Here is a 26,973-nt window from a genome sequence, read left to right as displayed (position 1 = left end):
CAAAGAGGTTGAGACCGTTTTCGATAAGAGCTATATATTTTATAATATAAGTCGTGTAATATATTGGCTGTTCTTCCAAGCCTAATCGGATGCATTTTTTTTTAAAAAATCTTTTCATTATATCATTGCTAAAATAATGAACCCTATCCCCCATTGGATATATTCTAAAATAAAAGATAGAAAAGTATACTGCAAATAATTGCAAAATATATACTTTGTATTTATAATGTTTTTTTTTCTCCAGAAATATACCAAAACTGTTTACTTTCTTGTTGAAAACTACGGCAAGTTTTTAAATTGTTTTTAAACTCTTTCAAATGTTACTTTGATTAGCAAAGATAGAGCTATTATTTTTAGATATTTTTTTACAACTTTCTACTCTATTGTTTGCCGTTATGAAAATTAATTCAATAATCATTTGTTTTGTTTTTACGATTACTAGACACAATAAACTATTGTAATATTTCCCTTTGCCTGAATAATCATGCGGTTTAATTTTATTGTTGCTGATTATTTATCAACGTAGATGGTTTGCATGAAAATATCTTTTAACGAATTATCTTTTTTAAAAAGATTAAGATCTACTAAGCTAAGAGCTTAAGAAAAAAAAATCCAATTAAAAAACATTTAATTTACATGTTACCTCTCTCCATCTTGTCCCCATGGCAACAGACCTTCCGAGGTATGAAGTGACCGTCAATCTCCAGCCCTACGGTCTACTGACAGACACGCAACTTTCTGGAACTGTCGCCGCCAGGTAGGTGAAGGTCACAGGTTTCGTCAGTCAGGTGTCAAGGTAGACCTAAGACTCACGGCGCCAGGTAGGTCAAAGTCGCGGGTTGTCAGTCAGGTGTCAAGGTAAACCTAAGACTCACGTCACACGTGGCAAGAAAATTGTTTCTGGGTTAGAGAAAACTTTAATCAAACTACGAAACAAATTGGATGATGAGCTAAGTCACAGTGACATTATATCAAGGTGTTCCTTTGAGAAAGATTGACAAAGTCAATTTTAATTTTAATTTCATAATCTTAAAGCAGCTAAGTTTGATTATGATTTGTTTTGGTATGAAGTCAATGATATAGGCTTGCGTGCAGTACCCATTTGTAGAAAGAAAGAAAACGGATTTTTTTAAAGTCAGGTTCAGTGTAAGGTTCATTTAGTCTAGTTATTTTAATGATCACTTACTTTAGGTTTGTGTTAGGTTTTACAATTAGGTTTAAGGATAAGTTAATATTTCGATTAAAGGTCAGGTCAAGGATAATATTTAATGCTGCAACAGAGGCGTAGCGAGGAGGGGGGGGGGGGCGGGGGTGCGGACCGCACCGGGTGACACCATTTAGGGGGGGGTGACACCAAGGCAAAAAATAGCAAAATATATGGAGAAAAACTTGAGGGGGAATGCAAATCGAAAGTTTGAGGGGGGTGCAAATCGAAAACTTTAGGGGGCGGTGCAAATCGAAAGTTTGAGGGGAGGGGGGGGGGGTTGCAAATCGAAAATTTGAAAGTTTGTCCCCGGGAATGGTCGCTACCCCTCTGGGGGGTGACACCATTAAGTGCCGCACCGGGTGACACCCGACCTCGCTACGCCACTGGTTGTCTGTGTTAGACCAATGTTTCTGTGTCCAACAAATAAGTCTGTGTCAGATATGTCTGTGTACAACGAATGTGTCTGTGTATAAGTCAGATATGTCTGTGTACAACGAATGTGTCTGTGTATAACGAATGTGTATGTGCACAACGAATGTGTCTGTGTACAACGAATGTGTCTGTGTACAACGAATGTGTCTGTGTACAACGAATGTGTCTGTGTCAGATGTGTCTGTGTACAGCTAATGTGTCTGTGTACAACTAATGTGTCTGTGTACAACTAATGTGTCTGTGTACAACGAATGTGTCTGTGTCAGATGTGTCTGTGTACAACTAATGTGTCTGTGTACAACGAATGTGTCTGTGTACAACTAATGTGTCTGTGTACAAATAATGTGTCTGTGTACAACGAATGTGTCTGTGTACAACGAATGTGTCTGTGTCAGATGTGTCTGTGTACAACGAATGTGTCTGTGTACAACGAATGTGTCTGTGTACAACTAATGTGTCTGTGTACAACTAATGTGTCTGTGTACAACTAATGTGTCTGTGTACAACGAATGTGTATGTGTACAACTAATGTGTCTGTGTACAACTAATGTATCTGTGTAAAACGAATCGATTATTTCAGATACACCTTTGACCAACCCGTCAACGGCACCGTGGAAATCCAAGTCACGGAAAGTTTACAGCATACGACGCGGATTCAACAGAGGAACTGCAACTACCAACCGCCTTCAGTGAAGACATCTTTCAAGGTACTGGTTCAAAGCGTTTTGAAAAATTGAAATTATACACCAAACTTTAAGCTAGAATTCCAATTAAAGTAATGTTTATGCGCAGTTGTAAAAAAAATAGCCATATATCATTTTGGTTTCAAAAAAATGTTATACCGTTAGTTGTCTGTAGCGACCAACTAAATAGTATGTAAGTACCGAATTTTTATAGTAAAATCAAAGATGTAGCGGATGCCAATCAAGTCACCATAGTTGTTTACAAACCCAAATATAAATGCTGAATGTTGATCGCTATCCTCTAACATGCTATTATAACTGAGAGCTAACCAATTTAAAAAATTAAATACACTTACCCCTGCCCCATGTAATTGTTGTTTCTATATTAATTTTTAAATTCTTTCTTGAATGAGCTTCAGCGAAAAGAGAAGTAATTTTTTTGCATGGTCAATTATTTATATCTACTTATACACATTAATGTTGAGTGTATAAAATTGTTTAAAACATTTGTAAAAAAAAAAAGCGCCCCCCCTCCGACTGACAGAAATCCCCATTCCGCTTGTAGGCATTATAAGACATATTGCAAACAATAAAAATGCTTTAAGTATATTTGATAAGCGTTTGGCATTTTCCAAAATGTATAAACCTTTGTAATTTTCCTATAGTTGTTACGTTTTTTTTTTGTTCTTGCCATTCTACAGATCACGGGGGAGGCGAAGTTTAGCATCCCCATCAATGACATCACAACGGTTTTCAAACTTAGGAATTATTTAAATCTCAAGGTCACGGCCATCGTGACTGAGCACACAACAGGTAGAACGTAGAACGTTAGAGTGTACATTGTTAGGTATGGAGTTGATTGTCATAGGGCGGTCTAGGATAGTGAATATGCGGTTTATTGAATGATAGATTTCGCACTTTACAGTAACACACACACACACAAGCACATGCACACACACACACACGCATATATATATATATATATATATATATATATATATATACATATACATATACATATATATATATATATATATATATATATATAAGGAAAGTGGGTGATGTTTGGGTTTGTTTGTTTGTTACTCACACCATTTAAACCAAGTAGGCTTACATGCGGGTAAGTTGCATAGAAATCTTTCTTGTCAAAGTTAACTGTTTACTGTTCACTCTCTTTTTAACGGGAAAATTAGTCATTTCAATAATCGAGTTTAAAATGACCGAAAACTGACCTAGAGTGACCTCGGCCTTAAATAAACTTTAAAAATTATTTAAATACATTGAATGTGTGTCTATATATGAGTGTATGTTTACAATTCTTCAGGCATTCGTATCAATGGCAGTTCTGACATTACTTACCATAGTGAACAATACGAGGTCGAGTTCCTGGACATTACGCCCGGTGTTTTCAAGCCGGGTCTTCGCTACACGGCCTCAGTAAGTTGACTTTCTTTATTTAGCCCTTCAATCGTGAGGCGAATGTCCTGGTGGTAGGGTGTTCTCATTGTGAGCTCGGGGGGGGGGGGGGGGGGGGCAGAGATCCTCAGGTATCGACGTGAGCGCTGTTTCTGGGATGTGGAGGGGAGGGAAGTGGGTTTAATGGGGGGGGGGCAGAGATCCTCAGGTATCTACGTGAGAACTGTATCTGTGATGTGGAGGGGTTGGGTGGAGAAGTGGGTTTAATGGTGGGGTGTATGTTTTGGGTGGCGTGTGGACAGGACGTAGGACATTACACCTGTATCAGTTACGCAACCAGTCAGCTTACGTCATTACCACTATAATCAAATTACCCTCCTGTAAATTACAATCCCCCAACACACAAAACATAAGGAGGACATTACCCCCGGTTGAATCTAATTAGGGTAGGTTAATGATAGGTTAAAAGTAAGCTAGGTATAGGTATAAATAGGACTGGTGTATTTACGGGGACGGTGATTGGGAAAGGGATAAATAAAAGGATAGGGATAGCCAGCTGAAAAAGAATATATAACGTGTATTCTAAAAGAGGATATTGACAGGTGGGGGGGGGGAATGACATTTTTTTTAGGGGGGGGGGGGTGATGCGACAGGGGGTAATGACCTGGGGCAAAGTCCTAGAGCCTTGTGGACCTTATGGATGGAGTTATTTCATTAAAGACATTAGAACCAGGAATATGGAATAGATTAGAGGGTAAATGTTAGGGACACAGTTAGGAAAGCTTTGGATACTTACCTTGACTACAGGCTGTCGTCGTGCGTCTCGTAAAGGTAACCCTCCACTCTAGATGTGATACGTTTCTGATTTCTCGCTCACCCCCAGGTGAAAGTGAGCACACCTGACGGCAGGCCACCCACAGATCCCAACACTCACCTGTCCGTGTACACACGTGTCATGTATAAAATGACGGTGCCAGACAACCGCCTGTATGACGTCGACGTGTTCACGGGGAACTACCCGCTGCCGCCTGTCAACGCGTCACTTCCCGCTGACGGCATCGTTCATGTTGATATAGACATCCCCAGCAACGCGTCCAGTATTGGTATCAAGGTAACTAATCAGGGCTTCTTTCAGACTGTTTTCTCCGGGGGGGGGGGGGGGGGGCACTTGAAATTTTCGGGGGGGGGGGGGCGGTAGACTTTTTTCGGGGGGGGGGGCGGACACTGTTAAAAGTATATATTCTCTATATACATTTCCTTTCGTTCGGGGGGGGGGGGGGAGGCGGTAGACTTTCTTCTGGGGGCAGAAGCCCCCCCCCCCCCCCCCGAAGAGATGTCTGGAAGAAACTCGGGGGACAATGGGTAAAGCTTATTTTTACAGAAATTTAATACATTTCTGTTACCGAATGGGGGATGGGGGAAGTTCTGTGTCCCCCGAACAAAAGCCTGTAAGAAATATTGTATATATATATATATATATATATATATATATATATATATATATATATATATATATACATACATACATATATGTATGTATATTATCTTTTGCAACGCTCAACGAATTGGCATCAAGGTAGCTAATGGGGTTAAAGAAGTATAAAAATAAGTAAAAACATAAAACAAATGTATCTGAATAAACACCTTACATTGACTTACTTTGACTTTGTCCTCTTAGCTCCTTATGGAACATAGGGCCCCCACCATTTCCTTCCATTTTATTCGATCTCCAGCTATTAATTTTGCCGTCTCCCAATACATCCCTGTTGGCTTCAGTTCATCGAGAACTTACATTACGTGCTGTTTATTGCTTGTTCAGTGTATGTTGCTTGTCTTTATTCGTCTCTCACAGGCAAGTTACGGTAAAGTGTTCAGTTGTAAAAGTGTGGACAAAACACATTCCGTCAGTAAACACTACATGGTTGTGTCGCTGTTGGATAGTTACGTCATGGTAAGGATTAACATATTCTTTATAGTGTTTTAGGATTAAATGTGTGAGGGTGATATAGGGTTAAATGTGTGAGGGTGATGTAGGGGTAAAAGTGTGCGGGTATTTTAGGGTTAAATGTGTGAGTGTGTTTTAAGAACAAAAGTGTATTTTAGGGTTACATATAAACACACGTGATTTAACATATTAAATATTTGCATCCAATAAATTAACCCAACAATTAGGATAAAACTAAACTCTACATTTCGACGATTCGTTTGTATGTATTACTTTCACACAATAAATCTAGTTATAAAAAACCGAGTAAAATGATAATCCCTTGATAATGCCTTGATAATCCCTTGATAATCCCTGATAATCCCTTGATTAGTCAGGTACAAACATTCACGTGAAAGTCTCAGGAACAGAACCGTTGTATACCCTATCGTATGAGGTAAGTTACTCTGTTTTATGCTTTTTTAAATAGCTATAACTGTCGAATGCCAAATTTTCAAAATAGGTATAGTAAAATTATTTGTAGTTTTGCTTATCGAGGAAGGCATAAAAGAGTGCTATGGTGAAAATATTACGACGCAATTACAAGGCTATTCTCTTGAATGGTTAGGTCCAAGGTTCTCAACCTTTTCATATGTGACGAAATCTGATCGTGAATCATATAAGTCGGGTGTATATTGACCTCCGCCAAATCCCTGATACTGACTCAGCGAACCCCTGATACTGACACAGCGAACCCCCGGCATTCGGCCAAGCACAGCTTAAGCACCCTGAATGAAGTAGAAAATCGTCTCACCTAACATTAAGGAAACTTTTGAACGTTGCAAATGAAACAGTGTCCACCCGTTTCTATGACCGCTGCATATATACTTTAACACTAAGATCAGCCGCCTTTACTTTCCCTGACGCCAGACAGGTATCCGTCAGAGTTAGATGGACTTAGGGACAATCTATGAACTCTCGCGATTCGAGCTCGTGACTTCAGGATTAGCAGTCGTTGACTCTACTATACCACCACGCAGTACCTCAACTGTGTACTTTCTTTCAGGTCGTGTCTAAAGGAAGCATTCAACACTCTGGCACCGTCAACGGAAATGGTCAGAAGGAGTTTACCTTCCTGCTACAGGTGACCCCGTCCATGGCACCCACTGCCCACCTGCTGGTATACTACATCAGGGGAGCTAATGATGTCATCGCCGACAGCTTGGCGTTTGTAGTCGGTGGGGCGTTCAACAATAAGGTATGACATTAGTCAGGTGTTTAAGGTATGACATTAATCAGGTGTTTAATGAATGACATTAATCAGATGTTTAAGGTATGACATTAATCAGGTGTTTAGGGAATGACATTAATCAGATGTTTAAGGTATGACATTAATCAAGTGTTTAAGGTATGACATTAATCAGGTGTTTAAGGTATGACATTAATCAGGTATTTAAGGTATGACATTAATCAAGTGTTTAAGGTATGACATTAGTCAGTTGTTTAAGGTATGACATTAATCAGGTGTTTAAGGTATGACATTAATCAGGTATTTAAGGTATGACATTAATCAAGTGTTTAAGGTATGACATTAGTCAGTTGTTTAAGGTATGACATTAACAGGTGTTTAAAGTATGACATTAATCAGGTGTTTAAGGTATGACATTAATCAGGTGTTTAAGGTATTACATTAATCAGGTGTTTAAGGTATGACATTAACCAGGTGTTTAAGGTATGACATTAATCAGGTGTTTAAGGTATTACATTAATCAGGTGTTTAAGGTATGAGATTAACCAGGTGTTTAAGGTATGACATTAATCAGGTGTTTAAGGTATGACATTAACCAGGTGTTTAAAGTATGACATTAATCAGGTGTTTAAGGTATGACATAAATCAGGTGTTTAAAGTATGACATTAATCAGGTGTTTAAGGTATGACATAAATCAGGTGTTCAAAGTATGACATTAATAAGTTGTTTAACAAGAAAGTATGACAATGCTCACATTTTTAAAAATACGTTGTAATCATATAGTCAGGTATTTACCAAAAAAAATGTGACAATGGTCAAGTGTTTAATAATAGCACCTGACAATTGTCATCCTTCGTTAGAGAAGATTGCATGCTGACCTAGCTATCTCAACCTGATTACAATGACCACCGAGTCTAGACCCTGACGTGCTGACGTCATCACCTGTCACTGTCCATCACCTACAGGTGTCGCTGTCCTTCAGTGCCAACCAGAGCCAGCCACGTGACGAGGTTCAGCTGACCGTGACCGCTGACCCAGATTCTCACGTCTTCGTCACGGCTGTTGACCAGAGCGTGTTGCTGCTCAAGTCTTCTAATGACGTCACAACAAAACAGGTAAAACCACGTGATTGCCGTCCAATGGAATCATTGTTCAAACAAAATGCCATATCTTGTTTACTATATAAGGTTGGACACATACACAACCCACTAAAGCCATATTGTAGTGTTCTCCGTGACGTAGTGGGATGGCGTATGTGGCTACCGGTTGCGCTTCCTTTCCAACTTTTTATCCAACGAGTAACACGTCGACCACTGTATATAAAATTAACAGTGAATACTTATCCGCAGCCATGACCCAACAGCTATAATGTCAGTCATGGTGTATTAATTTTAGAACTACCTATACCTTAGAACGTGTCATGATAATTAAATTTCTTGAAAGTAACTTTTTCTGGCATTTTTCTGCGTTAAAAAACAAAAGTTGCCAAGTGGAAAAGTACCAAAAAAAAAACCTCGAGAAAAAAAATTTAAATTTTACCAAGAAATTCTAGTAATCACTAAGGCTTTTTCCAGCTTATAACATTTTACACTTTTACACACAGTAGTTACTTCTCTCCGTGTTAAGTTATTGTTTAGATATATCGTTATTTATGTGACACAGAAGGCAACTCATCCCATTCTTATTTATTATTTGACAACGTTATATGACAACACACTTAGATAGAAATTTAATTTAAATTTTTAGCTTATTATCGTTATTTGTAATGTTTAAATACATACACATTTAATGCAAAGTTATTTTCAAAACTTGTCAATACATAAAAATATATCCACAAAGCACTTTCAACTGACCACAAAATATACCAATATCTAGATTCACAGCACACTTTCAACTGACCACAAAATATACCAATATCTAGATCCACAGCACACTTTCAACTGAACACAAACTATACCAATATCTAGATCCACAACATAGTTTCAACTGACCACAAAATGTACCTATATCTAGATCCACAGCACACTTTCAACTGACCACAACATATACCAATATCTAGATCCACAGCACACTTTCAACTGACCACAACATATACCAATTTCTAGATCCACACCATAGATTCAACTGACCACAAAATATACCAATTTCTAGATCCACAGCGAACTTTCAACTGCCCTGAAAGAAGCCGCACCTTCAAGCCCCGAGTTCGCCTTATCTGAGAGCACCATTCACACGGCTGAGATGTTTCAGGTAAATGGCTCAACACTTTAGCCTATGTAGCATTGTATCAATGTAGCACTGTGATAATCTAGCACGGTATATACTATAGCCATGTAGCACTGTAGCAATGTGGCACTCTGATAATCTAGCTCGGTAGCACTATGACAATTTAGCATTCTAGCATTGTCGCTCGGTAATAATCTAGCATGGTAGTACTATAGCAATGTAGCACTGTAGCAATGTGCACAGTAGTACTGTGATAACCTAGCACGATAGCTCTATAGATTTGTAGCACGTAAACACTCTAGCACTGTGTAATTGTAGCACTGTATCAATGTGATAATGTTTAGAACTGAAGCACACTGGAAAGGTCGCATTGAAAAACTTGTAAATTCTCCAATATATCAAGGTAGCACTGTAGCACTGTCACCATGTAGCACTGCGCTAATATAGCCATGTAACGTCGCAACTTCGTCGTAGCATTGCATTGTAGCATTTTAGTTGTGGAGCATTGTAATGCAGCAAGTTAGTTATTTTTTCAAACATTTTTCAACCAACTATTTGATAGGCAATTGTCCCTTAAGTTGCTCTCTAATTAAAACAAATTTAATAATTGTCCGAAAGTATTCGACCTTTACTGAGAATATAATTCAATATTAAAAAAACGTATTTAATATTTCATTGCGTATATACCAATAACACACACACACACACATATACATATATATATATATATATATATATATATATATATATATATATATATATATATATATATATATATATATACATATATATATATATATATATATATATATATATATATATATATATATATATATATATATAATTATATATCAGAAAATAATTGATTCCTTTCTAAAATAGAATGTTTCATAAAACAATTGAGTAAAATCTTGATTTTCTTCTTATTGCATTGTTTCAAAATGTACAGTTCATTTAATACATGACGGTCGATGGGGCAGTTGAAGTAGAGCCCCTATAATAATGGCCTCGGTGTATGAATAGATCTAGATAGTTTGTCAGCCCTAAGCCCAACCGTATTAACTTTGCCGAATTAATTAAATGTTGAATTATTTTTAAAGGCTATTTACTACTTACAAAACAAAATTCTACGATTTGCTTACTGTTGTTTTAGAACATCAATCTTCATGTAGTAACGGACATGGACGAGTTCAACCCATTTAAAATGTGGGGTGAGTCAAACTATTCTTGGAATTAAAATCGAAAGTAAATTTGTGTACGGATACGTGAAGCGAGAAATATATGTTTGTATGGATATATGTATGTTAGCATGTATAGGTATGTGTGTGTGTCAAGTGTGCATGTGAATACTAAGCTTGCTCACAGTTTTTTACACAACTCTCACCCCCCCCCCCCCCCCAATATATTTCCCCTATCCATCCACCCCCCCCCCCCCTCATTCGCTAACAACAAAAATGCTTTCTCTGGCTACATTAAAACTTTATCCCTAAACACAACATTTAGCCCCAGTTAAACCTCACTGCGCTGTTGTAGAAAAAAGCTGGAGTGATCTCCCCTAAACTTTCTCAAATATTCTCATATAACACTTCGGGGATGGCAACTCGGGATATAGTCATGATTTTTAATCCATTTTTAATTACTTAAACTTTTTAAAATAGAATAGTCTCGTAAAAAAAGGAATTGCGCACCAAGTAGAATAAGTTCCACATCCGGTTACCGGAAATCGCTGAAAAGTTGATACGGGACTACAAATTAAATATAATACTTATATATGAAATTCCATCAATCTAGCTGTAACGGTACTCAAGCTATCGTGTTCACAGACAAACATACACAAACAAATAAACACATACACATACGGAAAAAAAATTGCAAAACTATGTTTCCACAACTCAGGGAGATGTAAAACGATAAGATTTGTGAAAATCTCTATTTCGATTACAAGACTTCCTCTATACTTCGTCTACGAGAAAGTAAAAAGCTAAAAATATTTCAGGATCACGTGGAACGGTAGACGCCTCCGAACAGGGTTTCGTGTCTAAGTTGGGCCTGACGCCCCAATTTAATGACGGCTACCTAGAGCCCAGCTTTGAAGACTCTGTACGGAAATTGTTTCCGGAAGTTTGGATCTGGTCCACTTCTAAGTCCGGGTAACATTTTGTTTTACATCGTGATTTGTGTGGGAAATACTTTTTGTGTAATATTTGAAGACTCTGTACGGAAATTGTTTCCGGAAGTATGGATCTGGTCCACTTTTAAGTCCGGGTAACATTTTGTTTTACGTCGTGATTTGTGTGGGAAATACTTTTGTGTGTGTAATAATTGAAAGCGATTGGACGGTGTGGCCTAGTGGTAGCACGCTAGACTGCTAACCCGAAAGTCTTGAGTTCGAATCCGAGTTGGAATCAGTGGAAGTCCACCAAGCTTTGATGGGTATCTGACTCACGTTAGGGAAAATTAAGGCGGCTGTCCCTTCATATGCCAAGGCCATAGAAACAGATGACACACCCCTTTCCAAAAATTGGCATTTTCTGTTTTTATTTTTTCAACTGGATTAAAAAAAAGATTCGTCAGTAAATCTTACCATTAAAAGAAAAGATGTCATTCTTTAAACGTTATCATACCGTGCTACCCACATCCCCGTCCACGCCACGTAACGCAACTACTTGAAATGCTTTTATTATTTCAGTAAAGACGGAAAATCTACCCTGAGGTCTACAGTACCTGACACCTTAACTTCCTGGGTCGCCAGTGCATTCGCCACAAACCAGATCTCAGGACTGGGGGTCGCTCCCTCCACGTCAAAGGTAACACAGGATACCTTTACTAGCTCGTGACTAGTCAAAGGTAACATGATACCTTTACTAGCTCGTGACATGTCAAAGGTAACAGGATACCTTTACTAGCTCGTGACATGTCAAAGGTAACAGGATACCTTTACTAGCTCGTGACATGTCAAAGGTAACACGATACCTTTACTAGCTCGTGACACGTCAAAGGTAACACAGTATACCTTTACTAGCTCCCTCCACGTCAAAGGTAACACAGGATACCTTTACTAGCTCCCTCCACGTCAAAGGTAACACAGGATACCTTTACTTGCACGTGACACGTCAAAGGTAAAACAGGATAACTTTACTAGCTCCCTCCACGTCAAAGGTAACACGGGATACCTTTACTAGCTCGTGAGTTTACTAGCTACTTCATCCATGTCAAAGGTAACACAGGATACTTTTACTATTTAGCACTACACTAGATACTGGTTTGAAAGGTCTAAAAATACAAAATAGTTATCATTTTGAATAGTCCACCCCTTCCCCCTAGTACACGATATAGGCTACCTATGTATTGGTCTATGACAAGTGATGTGTGATTGCTCAGTGTGTACATGACACGTCTAATTTCTTTTACCAACCTAACGTAAAACATCTATCTACCCACCTCCCTACCACCACCTACAGCTGAGGGCGTTGAAACCTTTCTTTGTGAGCCTCAACCACCCTTTTAATGTAGCTGAAACTATTTCAATAAAGACATTTCATAGTATTTCGATAGCCACCTTTATAACTGTGAAATATCCCTCCACTTTTACAGCTGACGGTGTTCAAACCTTTCTTTGTGAGCCTCAACCACCCTTTTAATGTAGTTGAGACTATATCAATAAAAACATTTCATGGCATTTATCACCAATATAACTGTGAAATACCCCCCCCCCCCCACCTACAGCTGACGGTGTTCAAACCTTTCTTTGTGAGCCTCACCCACCCACGCTCTGTGACAAGACATGAACAATTTGTTCTACAGGCGACTGTCTACAACTATCTGCAAGAGGACCTCACGGTGGGTGAATTATACATATATATATATATATATATATATATATATATATATATATATATATATATATATATATATATATATATATATACTAGGCATACTGCCTAGCTTCGCTTAGGTTTTTAAAAAACATTTGAGAATTTGAATAGTTAATTATTTAGTGATGGATTGGGTGTGGAGTGCTTTAATAAGTTTAATTTAAACAGTAATGCTAACTTTAGAAAATAATGTTTTTGTTCGTCATTTACATTCCGTTCCAGGATAATTTCTGGAAAGTACGCAATGTATAACTAAAATGGAATTAGAACTACACAGGTTTCATGAACAGTATATCTCATAGTTTATATTACACTGCCTTTTGAAATTAATTAATTTATTTAATTAGGTTACTTAACTTAATTAACAACTCAATTTTGTACTAAAACAAATGCTATACTTCGTCATTTTCTGTTTCTGTTTAAAATAGTATACAATTATTTGAAAAAAAAATAATTTCAAAAACGTTACCTCCCTTGAAAACTGAACGTATGACGTATGTCATTGTTTACTTATATTGTTTGCTTATATAAGAAATTACGTTATATGAACATATTTAACGACTATAATGGCTGTTTCCGACGGGATTAAAGTTTTTTTGTTACCCTCCATGGTCGGTCTACGACGTCACATAATATTAAGGGGATCGTTCGTCAATTTATTTATATATATATCTCATATAAGGAGAATTTCACTCAAGATCATCTTTTAGCCCTCGTCGAGGGCTTTGAGTCTGACCAACAGTTTTTCCATACGGCCTAGTCATCTATATTAGTGTATGCAAAAACTTAGCATGATGTACAGACATTAAGTAACCTAAAAATTGTGTTAAAATTTCCCTGTTTTTCCCATAAAATACATAGATTATATAGGGAAATACAACTGGTCAGTTTTGACCGCTTTACGAAGTTTTCCCAGATATGCCGAGTTTTTTGTGACACCCCTAGGTGTTCTTCTACCACCTCACAAAATATCAAGGGGGGTCGTCGGAGGAATTTTTTTTTCGTAATAGAGCTCATATAAAGAGAATTTCACTCGCGGTCACATTTTAGCCCTCGTCGAGGGCTTTGAGTGTAACCGACAGATTTCCCTAAAGGTCAAGCCATTGACCTAGGAGCATGCAAAAAATTAGCCAGATATACTGAGCTTAAGTACCCTAAAGTCTGCGTTGAAATGACCCTCTGTTTTTCCCATAAAATACAAAGATTATATAGGGAAATACAACTGGTCAGTTTTGACCCCTTTACGAAGTTTTCCCAGATATGCCGAGTTTTTTGTGACACCCCAAGGTGTTCTCCTACCACCTCACAAAATTTCAAGGGGGGTCGTCGGAGGAAATTTTTTTTCGTAATAGAGCTCATATAAAGAGAATTTCACTCGCGGTCACTTTTTAGCCCTCGTCGAGGGCTTTGAGTGAAACCGACAGTTTTTCCTAAAGGTCAAGCCATTGACCTAGGAGCATGCAAAAAATTAGCCAGATATACTGAGCTTAAGTACCCTAAAGTCTGCGTTGAAATGACCCTCTGTTTTTCCCATAAAATACAAAGATTATATAGGGAAATACAACTGGTCAGTTTTGACCCCTTTACGAAGTTTTCCCAGATATGCCGAGTTTTTTGTGACACCCCAAGGTGTTCTCCTACCACCTCACAAAATTTCAAGGGGGGTCGTCGGAGGAAATTGTTTTTCGTAATAGAGCTCATATAAAGAGAATTTCACTCGCGGTCACTTTTTAGCCCTCGTCGAGGGCTTTGAGTGTAACCGACAGTTTTCCCTAAAGGTCAAGCCATTGACCTAGGAGCATGCAAAAAATTAGCCAGATATTCTGAGCTTAAGTACCCTAAAGTCTGCGTTGAAATGACCCTCTGTTTTACCCATAAAATACAAAGATTATATAGGGAAATACAACTGGTCAGTTTTGACCCCTTTACGAAGTTTTCCCAGATATGCCGAGTTTTTTGTGACACCCCAAGGTGTTCTCCTACCACCTCACAAAATTTCAAGGGGGGTCGTCGGAGGAAATTTTTTTTCGTAATAGAGCTCATATAAAGAGAATTTCACTCGCGGTCTTTTTTTAGCCCTCGTCGAGGGCTTTGAGTGAGACCGACAGGTCTGTCCTACGGTCAAGCCATTTTCCTATAAACATGCCAAAAATTAGCCAGATGTAAAGAGGGTAAGTGCCCTAAAATCCGTTTTGAAATGACCCTCCGTTTTTCCCATAAAATACAAAGATTATATAGGGAAATACGACTGGTCAGTTTTGACCCATTTCCCGATTTTTCCCGGACATGGCGAGTTTTTTGTGACACCCCAATGCGTTCTCCTACCACCTCACAAAATATCAAGGGGGGTCGTCGGAGGAAATTTTTTTTCGTAATAGAGCTCATATAAAGAGAATTTCACTCGCGGTCACTTTTTAGCCCTCGTCGAGTGCTTTGAGTCAAACCAACAGGTCCACCCTACGGCCAAGCCATTTACCTATAAACATGCCAAAAATTAGCCAGATGTAAACAGGGTAAGTGCCCTAAAATCCGTTTTGAAATGACCCTCTGTTTTTCCCATAAAATACAAAGATTATATAGGGAAATACGACTGGTCAGTTTTGACCAATTTCCCGATTTTTCCCGGACATGGCGAGTTTTTTGTGACACCCCAAGGTGTTCTCCTACCACCTCACAAAATTTCAAGGGGGGTCGTCGGAGGAAATTTTTTTTCGTAATATAGCCCATATAAGGCGCCGGTCAGTCGAGGTCAGTTTTGACCCCTTCTCTGTAGACTTTTCGGCCAACCGTCACCGGCCTTCGTGTTCTATCGCCCGAAGGCACCATCGTGCCAAATTTGACGCGCCTGCGGCGCCGGGAAGTGCCCTATCGGGCACCCGACCACTTTGCTTTATATATATAGATATATATATATATATATATATATATATATATATATATATATATATATATATATATGTCTGTGTGTGTGTATACAGTAGATACTTAGAAATGTTTTTTATATTTGGTTTATTTTCAACTGTTTAAGCAAGTTAGGAATGGCGCTGTCTAAAAATGTTCTGATGATTTTCAGTTTATTTAAGAATTCGTTGACAAATGGACGAAATGATCCATTATTGTTTTGTAATATTGCAGTTTGAGTATATCTTTTCTCATTCATGTTTAGGTGTCTGTTACCTTAAAATCTTGCCCTAATTTCAAACTGGTGAAGTTCACTGACAACAGATCGGAGTATTTAGAGGCAGACTTTACAGTAACGACCATTCAGGTAACATTTTTATTTAATTTCTAACACAATTTTAATATTAATGACATTTTTTTGTGAAAATTTCTTCAGATGTTTTCAGTATTGAAATTTTTATTTTTATTTTTACCTGACTATTTTGACAACTTTATCCAGGTGGGGTCCAACCAGCAAGGTGTGACCTACTTCCCAATCCTGGCATCTGTGGCTGGGGCACTGGACCTGGACGTGTCTGCCAAATCTTCAATGGCGGCTGACGCTGTACGAGGTCAGGTCAATGTCAAGGTGAGTGGTCAACCAATTCACCTAATAAGTTTGCTTTATTTTCTCATCTGACTCAAGTTAGTATAGTGAAACTACACTAGTTATTATATTATTTTAAGGATTTTTTCGTTAAATTTTTGTTGTACTAGTTGTCAGATCAATATTTACATTATGGTTAGGGCCAGGCTTTAACGTGGGTTTGGTTTAGTGCTAGGGTTATTTTGCCTTTTGGAAGATATATTAGGTTATTGTTTTCTACAATAAGCCAAGAACCTCTTTTTGCTCTGGAATTATTAGTTCTAAACAAGCACATACACACATACGCACGCACACGTACACAATACAAATGCAACCTGAAAAGTAGGTAAACGTGGACACGATGTAAAGGTAAAAATAAAATATACAGGACATATATATGATTTAATTACACATTAATTAATTAACCCTATAAATCAGCTGGAAGGAGCGCCAATTACCGTCAACCAGCCTGTCTACATTAGCCTTAATTCAACGGTTCCAGTCTTCAAGTCCCTGAACATCACCTTTCCCACAACAGTGGTAGCTGGCTCCAAAAAAACCAGAGCTACGTTCACAGGTGAGTCAGGTGATCAGTGGCACTTTCACGGGTGAGTCAGGGGATCATTGGCACTTTAACAGGTGAGTCAGGTGATCGTTGGCACTTTCACAGGTGAGTCAGTGTTCATTGGCATTTTCACAGGTAACTGTTGGGTTAGGTGACCATTGGCACTTTCACAGGTGTGTCAGGTGATCATTGGCACTTTCACAGTTAAGTCAGGTGATCATTGGCACTTTTACACGTGGGTCAGGTTATCATTAGCAGTTTCACAGGTGAGTTAGGGGATCATTGGCACTTTCACAGGTGATTCAGGTGATTATTGGCACTTTCACAGGTGAGTCAGTGTTCATTGGCATTTTCACAGGTAACGGTTGGGTTAGGTGATCATTGGCACTTTCACAGGTGTGTCAGGGGATCATTGGCACTTTCAAAGGTTATTCAGTGGATAATTTGCACTTTCACAGGTGAGTCAGGTAACTGTTGGGTCAGGAAACTGTTGGGTCAGGTCATCATTGGCACTTTCACAGGGGTGTCAGGTGATTGTTGGCACTTTCACAGGTGAGTCAGGTGATCATTGGCACTTTCACAGGTAAGTGTTGGGTCAGGGGATTATTGGCACTTTCACAGGTGTGTCTTGCGATCATTGCCAGTTTCACAGGTGAGTCAGATGAACATTGGCACTTTCACAGGTGAGTCAGATGAACATTGGCACTTTCACAGGTGAGTCAGATGAACATTGGCACTTTCACAGGTGAGTCAGATGAACATTGGCACTTTCACAGGTGAGTCAGATGAACATTGGCACTTTCACAGGTGAGTTTAAGTTTAAATAAGTTTAAGCCAGTCATTTTGCAATCTATCATATAGTCTTGTAGCCTGAGTCAGTCAATGTTATTTGGTAGATTTTAATACAAAATAGTTTTGTTCCCATGTCAGTACTTACACGACCGGTACCATTTCTTGTGTAAGATTTCACATTTTTATCTGACAGGTGATTTATTGGGGTCAAGTTTAAACAGTTTGACCTCTCTGCTGACCTTGCCCACCGGATATGGTGAGTCGAACATACTCAAGTTTGCTCCACATCTGTACGTGGCTAAATACTTGCGTGCGACCAAGCAGACCAAGACACCTTACTACGAGGAATCCATCAGGAATTTACAAGCAGGTAAAGGGAGAGTAATCTTAATTCATGAATTTTCTCTAAAATAATTTTTTATCGAGGGTAAAAATGGTTATTAATAACCCAAAGTGTTATTAGGGAGTAAGATAATCAATAAATTAAGAATAGTAGAATTATAGGTCTTTCTTAGATTTTAAGAAATATAAAAACCTTAATGGGGAAATCGCTTAACCAACTACCGAACTCGATTCATACTCTAGCCATAATAATAATAATAATAATAATAATAATAATAATAATAATAATAATAATAATTATATATATATATATATATATATATATATATATATATATATATATATATATATATATATATATATATATATATATATATATATATATATATATATATATATATATATATATATATGAATATAAATAATGTAGGTTATCAGGGTCTACTGACATATAAAAGACGTGAAAACAGCTACAATGACGATGCTGATGATAACATTGGAAGTGTTTGGTGAGTTGTGTGTTGGTTCATTGAAGGTTTTTTATGATTGTATCGTGTTGGTCAGATTGTATGCTGGTCAGTGAACAAACATACACACATGTGCTTATAAACATTGAGTCATACAGCTACTTTTAAACGAATAAACCGACCTGTTGATACAATTACTAACCTTTAAATGGGCTTTAAACACCATATCATTGTAAACCATCCCCAGGCTTACCGCCCTTGTCAGCCGGTTGCTCCACGAATCACGTGACTTCATGCAGGTACCTGAGACTTACCTGCAAGGCGCCGTATCGTGGCTGGTGGACAGGCAGAATGAAGATGGTTCTTTTAAAGAGTTTTCTACAGTACAAGATGAGGCCATACAAGTAAAGATATAATTAAATTTATTTTACCATTTAGGTTAGTTGGTGTAGAATTGTATGGGCGTCGACCATTGATTCGTAATAATCTACATATTGGGTAAGACTTTAAAAACATAATTTTACTGCTAATCTTTTAAAAGATGACTTTTGACTTTAATTTTATTGAACTTTGACATGTACTGACTTTTAACCTTTATTGACAATACAATTCTCTAGGGCTCCGGACCTGTCCTCACTTCCCACGTTCTGTTGAGTTTTGTGGAGAATACGGAGTGGGCTCTAGACCAACAGCTTACAGAGAACGCCAAGGTATATATGGACACACTTGATATATAGGCGTGTATTGAAAGCCGTACTTAATGTAGCAGTGTGTGTAACTGTAGATAGCCGGTTGATTTTATTCTCGTGATCAAGGCGTGGGTCGTACATATTGTGTGAATATAGAGATGCGTGGGGTAAAAAAAGGAGTTAAATGTTTAGATGTAGTTTGTCGTAGTTAGGGAAATTAAAGCAGAGTTAGTTTAGATCATCTGCTTGCGCCAAGTCTCCTCTAAAGCTGGATGCGTCCATTGATGTCCTGGTGACGACCGGACTGAACTTCGGGTTAGCTAGTGAGAGCTCTGCTACTCGACCACACCTGCTCTGATTGCTATTTGTAACGTCTATTGCATTATATTCTTACAATTTAATTTTTTTTTAAATTCTTGATGTCGTCGTTTATCATGAAGGCGTGTTTAATAATGTATACATGTTTATTTTTAGTTGGGTATTGTGTGAGTAATGTAAATAGTTTGTTTTAGACGTTATCCAGATCTACAATGTGATGTATGCACAATTTTATGTATTTTAGTTTTAATGTTTATTTGAGGTCTGTATTCTTGTGGGTGTCGTTAGTGCATCAAAAACCATATCAGGATTATTTTTTCTGAAGTATGCTCATATAATGCATCATTATGAAATGACGCAGACTGAAATGAATGGTCGCATTGTTCAGCAGTTGCTGACCCAGGCTACACTGAAAGCTAGAACATACCTGGAGAAGACGGTGGAGATGGATGTACTTGTTGACCCCTATACTCTGGCTGTGGTCAGCTATGCTCTCGCCATGTCAAACAGCTCAGCCTCAACTTTAGCCCTAAACAAACTGTTGACTTACGCCAAACGTGAAGGTACACACTTCCTAGGTTCATTAATTAACTTCTAGGCAAACATTTAATGAGTTCAACTATAATTTAATTTATTGGTACAAATCTCTCCTAAGTCTTGATTAAATTAATCAGTGTTCTGCTTAATTGCTTTTATATTTAGGCGGCCTTCTCTACTGGAGAGCGGACAGTTCAGACGAAGAGCAGCAAGAACATCCGCCAAGATGGCGTCCAGTCCACAAGCAGGCCAGGTCTGCTGACGTCATCATCACATCCTACGCCGTGTTGACCTTCGTGGCCCTGGGTCGTCTGGAGGAGGCGGTCCCTGCAGTCACGTGGCTGACGTCACAGAGAAACCCACAAGGAGGCTTCGTCTCCACCCAGGTTAGAATTGTTAGAAAGTTAAATGTCTCTTTTTCCATCAAAGTTAGGAAAGTACATGTTTGTAATGTGTAGATAGATCATACACCAATGGTGATGCAAGTGTTATTATAGATGTGTTCTTACAAATATTTAAAAGAGTTTTTGAAAGTATTGATTGTAGCCTACACATCTTTAAAGCTTTAACTCATGATTTTATTTATTCAAGACAATGATTTGTGATATATATACATATATATATATATATATATATATATATATATATATATATATATATATATATATATATATATATATACACGCATTTATATGGTGCCCTAGGACACGACAGTGGGACTCCAGGCTCTCTCAGAGTTTGCGACCCTGTCCTTAAGACCAGACACATCTGTGTCTGTTACAGTGGACGACACACAGTCCATCAGGAGGTTCAACATCACACGGGACAACGCTCTGACCCTACAGACTCAAGAGGTTTTAGTTGTTGTTTTATCATGATCTATGCTATATGTGATGATATTATCAAATGATACATTCTGATTGTGTCTCATTTTAAGTTATGTTTAATTGTATCAATTTACACACGCTAAGAGTATTAATGTTTATGTATTACGTTCTTATTGCATAAAGTTTAAAGTTTTTAAGAATTTTATCATGGTTTAAGCTCTGAACGTAGAAAATGTTATGTGATATATTCTGAATGTATCAAATTTTGTATGAGTACAATCTGTAAATACACACACATTTGTGATTCACATTCCAACAAATTAGTGATCGGAAAAATGTATGTGCATATTGTATAAAGTCAAAGACTGGCAAGTGTTTTTAACATTTTAGCCAGACAATAAAATCTATAATTCTATATTATTCAATATTATCATTTAGCAAAAAATAGGTACTAAGTTAAAAATATTTATTTAATACATTTTATGATTTTTGAAGTTTTTAAGCTATGTGATATTTCTTCAGTTGAATGACTCACCAAGCAATGTCATGATAAAAGCTACTGGTACTGGTATAGCTCTAGTTGAGGTAAGGTTTGACAATGGACTTAGTATTAAAAACTTAAATCGGATGTGGTTTTACATAATAACCAATCTTGGGTTTTTGGTATAGTCAATACTAAGTTACTAAGGAGTTTTTGATGATTTACTGAAGGTCCTAGGTGCTTTGACCACATGTGCTTTGACCATAGGGGGTTTGACCATAGGGGGTTTGACCACAGCGGGGTTTTGACCACAACGGGGCTTTGACCACAGGGGGGGGGGGATAATATATAACATTTAAAATAGAAATTATAAAATGCTATTTTAATTTTAATTTACCCGTTGACAAACCACCTGTGATCAAAGACCCCCTGCTGAGAAAACACCTGTGGTCAAAATCCCTATGGTCAAAGCCCCTATGGTCAAAGCCCCTATGGTCAAAGCCCCTCTGTGGTCAAACCACCTATGGTCAAACCCCCTATGGTCAAAGCATCTGTGGTCAAAGGTCCGCGCACCTTACTGAATGACTGAATGCTTAATTTGTGTGTCCCTGTGTCAACATGACTGAATATTTATACGAGTCTGCGTCTAACAGTGAGTGTCTATGTCCGTTTGTCTAGAATCAATATATACGACAAAATGTGTCTGTGTACACATGACTCAGTGTTTAACTGAGCATGTTTGTGTGTATGTCTGTGTGAGTCTGTGCTTATAAGAGTAGGCCTATGCGTGTCTAGACGTATGAGGAAATATGTATCTGTATGTCCAGGTGTCCAACAGTTTTCATGTGGAGGAGGAGCTGACCAGTCCGTCATTTGACGTCACGGTGGTGTTGCTGGAGGATGAGTTAGATCGTATTAAGATGATGGTGTGTACAAAGTGAGTACTTGTTGGTGATGGCGTGTACAAAGTGAGTAGCCTACATGGTGGTGATGGTGTGTACAAAGTAAGTACTTGTTGGTGATGGTGTGTACAAAGTGAGTATATGTTGGTGATGGTGTGTACAAAGTGAGTAGCCCACATGTTGGTGATGGTGTGTACAAAGTGAGTACTTGTTGGTGATGGTGTGTACAAAGTGAGTACATGTTGGTGATGGTGTGTACACAGTGAGTATTTGTTGGTGATGGTGTGTACAAAGTGAGTACTTGTTGGTGATGGTGTGTACAAAGTGAGTACATGTTGGTGATGGTGTGTACAAAAAGAGTACTTGTTGGTGATGGTGTGTACAAAGTGAGTAGCCTACATGTTGGTGATGGTGTGTACAAAAAGAGTACTTGTTGGTGATGGTGTGTACAAAGTGAGTAGCCTACATGTTGGTGATGGTGTGTACAAAGTGAGTACTTGTTTGTGATGGTGTGTACACAGTGAGTACTTGTTGGTGATGGTGTGTACAAAGTGAGTACTTGTTGGTGATGGTGTGTACAAAGTGAGTATTTGGTGATGGTGTGTACAAAGTGAGTAGCCTACATGTTGGTGATGGTGTGTACAAAGTGAGTAGCCTACATGTTGGTGATGGTGTGTATAAAGTGAGTAGCCTACTTGTTGGTGATGATGTGTACAAAGTGAGTACTTGTTGGTGATGGTGTGTACAAAGTGAGTAGCCTACATGTTGGTGATGGTGTGTACAAAGTGAGTAGCCTACATGTTGGTGATGGTGTGTACAAAGTGAGTACTTGTTGGTGATGTTGTGTACAAAGTGAGTACTTGTTGGTGATGTTGTGTACAATAGTGAGTACTTGTTGGTGATGGTGTGTACAAAGTGAGCAGCCTACATGTTGGTGATGGTGTGTACAAAGTGAGTACTTGTTGGGGATGGTGTGTACAAAGTGAGTACTTGTTGGTGATGGTGTGTACAAAGTGAGTAGTCTACATGTTGGTGATGGTGTGTACAAAGTGAGTACTTGTTGGTGATGGTGTGTACAAAGTGAGTACTTGTTGGTGATGTTGTGTACAAAGTGAGTACTTGTTGGTGATGGTGTGTACAAAGTGAGTACTTGTTGGTGATGGTGTGTACAAAGTGAGTACTTGTTGGTGATGGTGTGTACAAAGTGAGTACTTGTTGGTGATGGTGTGTACAAAGTGAGTATATGTGTCTAGCTTTTCATATCATTCAAAAGTGTTTTAAAAAGTAATATTAGCTTCATCTCCATTTAAGTTTTAACGCAAATAATAAAATTAGGTTCCTAAAAATTGACTTTTTCCTGAGAAAAACAGGATCGTCAATATAAGATATGAAATGTCTTCATTACGCCAGAAAAAGCGTAACATGTCTTACTGATTATAGAAGTGTTTATGTTGCCATGACATCAATCACGTGTCTTGTTGAAGTTACTAATCACAGTTTATCATCCACTCCCCCAGATTATTGAGTCAGAGAAGCGCCGGTCTGGTAGTCCAAGAAGTGGGAATACCTTCAGGGTTCCAGCCAGATCTCACGGCTGTAGACAACGTCGCTGGGCTCGTCAAGACGGAGGTCAAGGGAAACTTTCTCAACGTCTACTTGGATGAGGTGGGTTCGTTGTGGCATTTTGATGTTTCACGTTGTTTATTGTTGTTACTTTGGTGGCTGTTGGCATTTAGATATTGGAGTTTATATGTAGTCATTTTGAATGTTTCCTTGCGATGTTGTTAGCTTTAAAAACTATTATAAAAATATGACAGAAAAAAACATAATGTGTTGAATAGATAAAGTATTAATTTAACATGAATACATAAATAATATGTGCTGAATAGAAAAACTATTATTTTAACATGATTACACAAATATAATGTGTTGAATACAAGAAATATTATTTTAACATGAATACATAATATAATGTGTTGAATAGAATAAATAATATATATTGGACGGGGTTGATTTTATGTATTCAACATTTAAAAATTACATTTTCTACCTTTAAATAAACCGGGAGTGATCTCCCCTAAACTTTCTCGAATATTCTTATATAAAACAACAGGGGATGGGAACTCGGGATATAGTTATGATTTTTAATCCATTTTAAATACATAAACTTTTTAAAATAAAATAGAATCTCATAGAAAAAGTATTGCACACCAAGTGAACGCCGAATAAAGATGCTCATAATGGTGCGCAATATTATTAGTACTTTATAAATTTAGATGCGTTTTTGAGAAATCGGAAATAGCGTAAATTAGTACTTCCCGTCAACGGGAATTACTCAAAATTTAACAGAAGGTAGAGAATTAGATCTTTTACTTACATGCGAAATTTCATTTATCTATCTGAAATAGTACTCAAGTTATAGGCTTTTGAAAAATTCAAAGTAGAAAAAGTACCACTTCCGGTTATCGGAAATCGCTCAAAAGTTGATATGGATCTACGATTTCGATAAAATACTTATATATGAAATTTCATCAACCTAGCTGTAACGGTACCTAAGTAATCGTATTTACACACACACACACAGACACACACACACACACAGAGACACACAGACATACGGACAAGATTGCAAAATTATGTTTTTCCGTATCAGTGAGGTGTAAAACGTCGAGATTTGTAAAAATCTCGATTTTTTTTTGCACGATTACAATACTTTCTCTATACTATGTATATACGAGAAAGTAAAAAAGCAACCGACTTCGACTTTGGATATTTACTCAGTAAAAATATACATTCAAAGTTAAATCAAACACAAGGAATTTTGAGATCAATTTATTTTTAAATTTCCTTTTTTTTTCCAAAAAATAAATAAAACGGAAAATTATTAAACGAACTGTAACGCAATATTTGAAAAAAAAAACCACTCTATTATTTTTATTGATAATGTATAAGCTGCTAATTTGATTTCATTAATTGATCTGACCAGATAAGCGTGTCTTCTGTCTGCTACACGCTGAAAATGTTTCGTGAGGCCAAAGTGGCAAGGTCACAAAAATATTACGTCAAAACATACGATTACTATGAGCCAGGTAAGCAAGGTCACAAAAATACCAGGTAATATTTGCTTTAATATCTGTAAAATAAACATTTATTGTATTAAGCCAGCATGTGGTGCAATATAGGGTGTTCTTTATACCTCCTATTTTAGAGTTTTAATATTCGATGTTAATTATACATCCTATTTTAGAGTTGTAATATTGGATGTTCTTTATACATTTTGTATTTCGTGCTGAAGGCACTGATGTTGTTTATACTACATTTGACTGTGTCCTTATATGTCTTTCTCTACATAACAGACACACTTCCATTCATAATATAAATTTATTCATTTAAATATTCAAGTCTCTTTCAATTTGATTTTATCTTTACTTTTCAACTACCAAACCAGCCTTAAAACTGAGAAAACGATTGGTCCTAGTTCAAAAGTTAATTTAATAATAGTATCATGTATGTTACCAATGTGGTAAGATGGTAGCGCATACGACTGCTAACCCGGAAGTCTCGATTTCGAAACCCTGAATCTACCCAGCATTGTTGGGTACCTGACTAACGTAAGGGGAAGTAAAAACTACTGGGCACAGTGCTGACCACAATGTACTTTCATTTGCATAGGTCAAATAAACGGGTGAATTCTACTTCATTTGCTCCCTTACAGGTCTATATCTTGTCTTTTATTTGTTCTAACATTAAAGACTTACTCTAAAATTAACATAGTGCTCTGTCTGACCTCTACAGTAAACCAGGCTACCGTGTTCTATCACCCGAAAGCCATTAGAGAATCTAAAATTTGTGACGTCTGCCCGGGTTGCTGCCCCTAGTAACTCTTTTTTCATCTAGAATATTCTAGAATCACCGATTCAATGAACGTGGACGATGAAGTCAACACTTATTTAAATTAAGATTATAATTTGTTTTTCAAAATTATTTCCTTTATTATCTCTGGAATTAGATTAAAAAAAATAAAAGACAAAATTCATAAAGCTTTACACTTTTGTTTTTTTTTATTCATTTATTTCAGAATTCTATAATTATTTTATTGTCTAGTTACTCGGCATTTGTCAAAATCTTTTTATTTTAAATTAGCCATAAAAAATAGCTTTTTGGCTACCTAAAAAGGAGCCTGCAAATAAAAATATTAAAATAATTAATAAGCTTTAGACCTCAAGAGTTTCCTGTTTCCATTTATCGTTTCACTGAACTGAAACCTGGGGTTGAAGCTCTACATGTATTATTTATACCAGCATAAGTTTTTATCAAAGTTGTGACTTTTTTATTTAAACTAATTTCTTACAGTAAATTAGAGTGTTTTATAGCTAAAGCAAAAGGGGTCGGCGTGGTCGAGTCGGTAAAACTCATGGTTGCTAAACCGAAAAGTCATGAGTGCGAACCCTTGGGCAGATGAGGCTCGATCCCTTTAAACTCACAAAAAATTAAGAACGAAGAAGAAGAATGCA

The 26,973-nt window shown here is 37.5% G+C and overlaps 1 protein-coding gene across 1 annotated transcript; it reads left to right on the top strand.

Moving 5' to 3' along the window:
- The first annotated feature begins 662 nt into the window (after positions 1 to 662).
- LOC131938550 (CD109 antigen-like) lies at positions 663 to 26,337 on the top strand. The gene is made up of 22 exons (XM_059296625.1): positions 663 to 757; positions 2,220 to 2,346; positions 3,024 to 3,135; positions 3,647 to 3,759; positions 4,622 to 4,849; positions 6,729 to 6,920; positions 7,878 to 8,027; positions 9,064 to 9,162; positions 16,180 to 16,281; positions 16,414 to 16,542; positions 16,978 to 17,116; positions 17,749 to 17,818; positions 18,953 to 19,109; positions 19,323 to 19,415; positions 20,104 to 20,275; positions 20,415 to 20,635; positions 20,954 to 21,103; positions 21,599 to 21,661; positions 22,385 to 22,494; positions 23,977 to 24,124; positions 25,446 to 25,548; positions 26,255 to 26,337. Exons 1-22 carry the CDS (start codon positions 663 to 665, stop codon positions 26,335 to 26,337), a joined length of 2,856 nt encoding a protein of 951 aa, XP_059152608.1.
- The last annotated feature ends 636 nt before the right edge of the window (positions 26,338 to 26,973 follow it).

This window comes from Physella acuta, unplaced genomic scaffold, assembly GCF_028476545.2.
Source record: "Physella acuta isolate Inbredline_101_S28 unplaced genomic scaffold, ASM2847654v3 ptg000247l, whole genome shotgun sequence".
In the NCBI taxonomy this organism is placed as follows: domain Eukaryota; kingdom Metazoa; phylum Mollusca; class Gastropoda; family Physidae; genus Physella; species Physella acuta.
This window is presented reverse-complemented; position numbering and strand designations above follow the sequence as displayed.

What these genes read in the sequence shown, in the direction of transcription:
- LOC131938550 (XM_059296625.1), top strand. Translation starts at nt 663, where the DNA reads ATGGCAACAGACCTTCCGAGGTATGAAGTGACCGTCAATCTCCAGCCC. An exon ending in TCTGGAACTGTCGCCGCCAG is followed by an intron (nt 758 to 2,219) that starts GTAGGTGAAGGT and finishes CGATTATTTCAG; the next exon opens with ATACACCTTTGACCAACCCG. An exon ending in TACAAGATGAGGCCATACAA is followed by an intron (nt 19,110 to 19,322) that starts GTAAAGATATAA and finishes ACAATTCTCTAG; the next exon opens with GGCTCCGGACCTGTCCTCAC.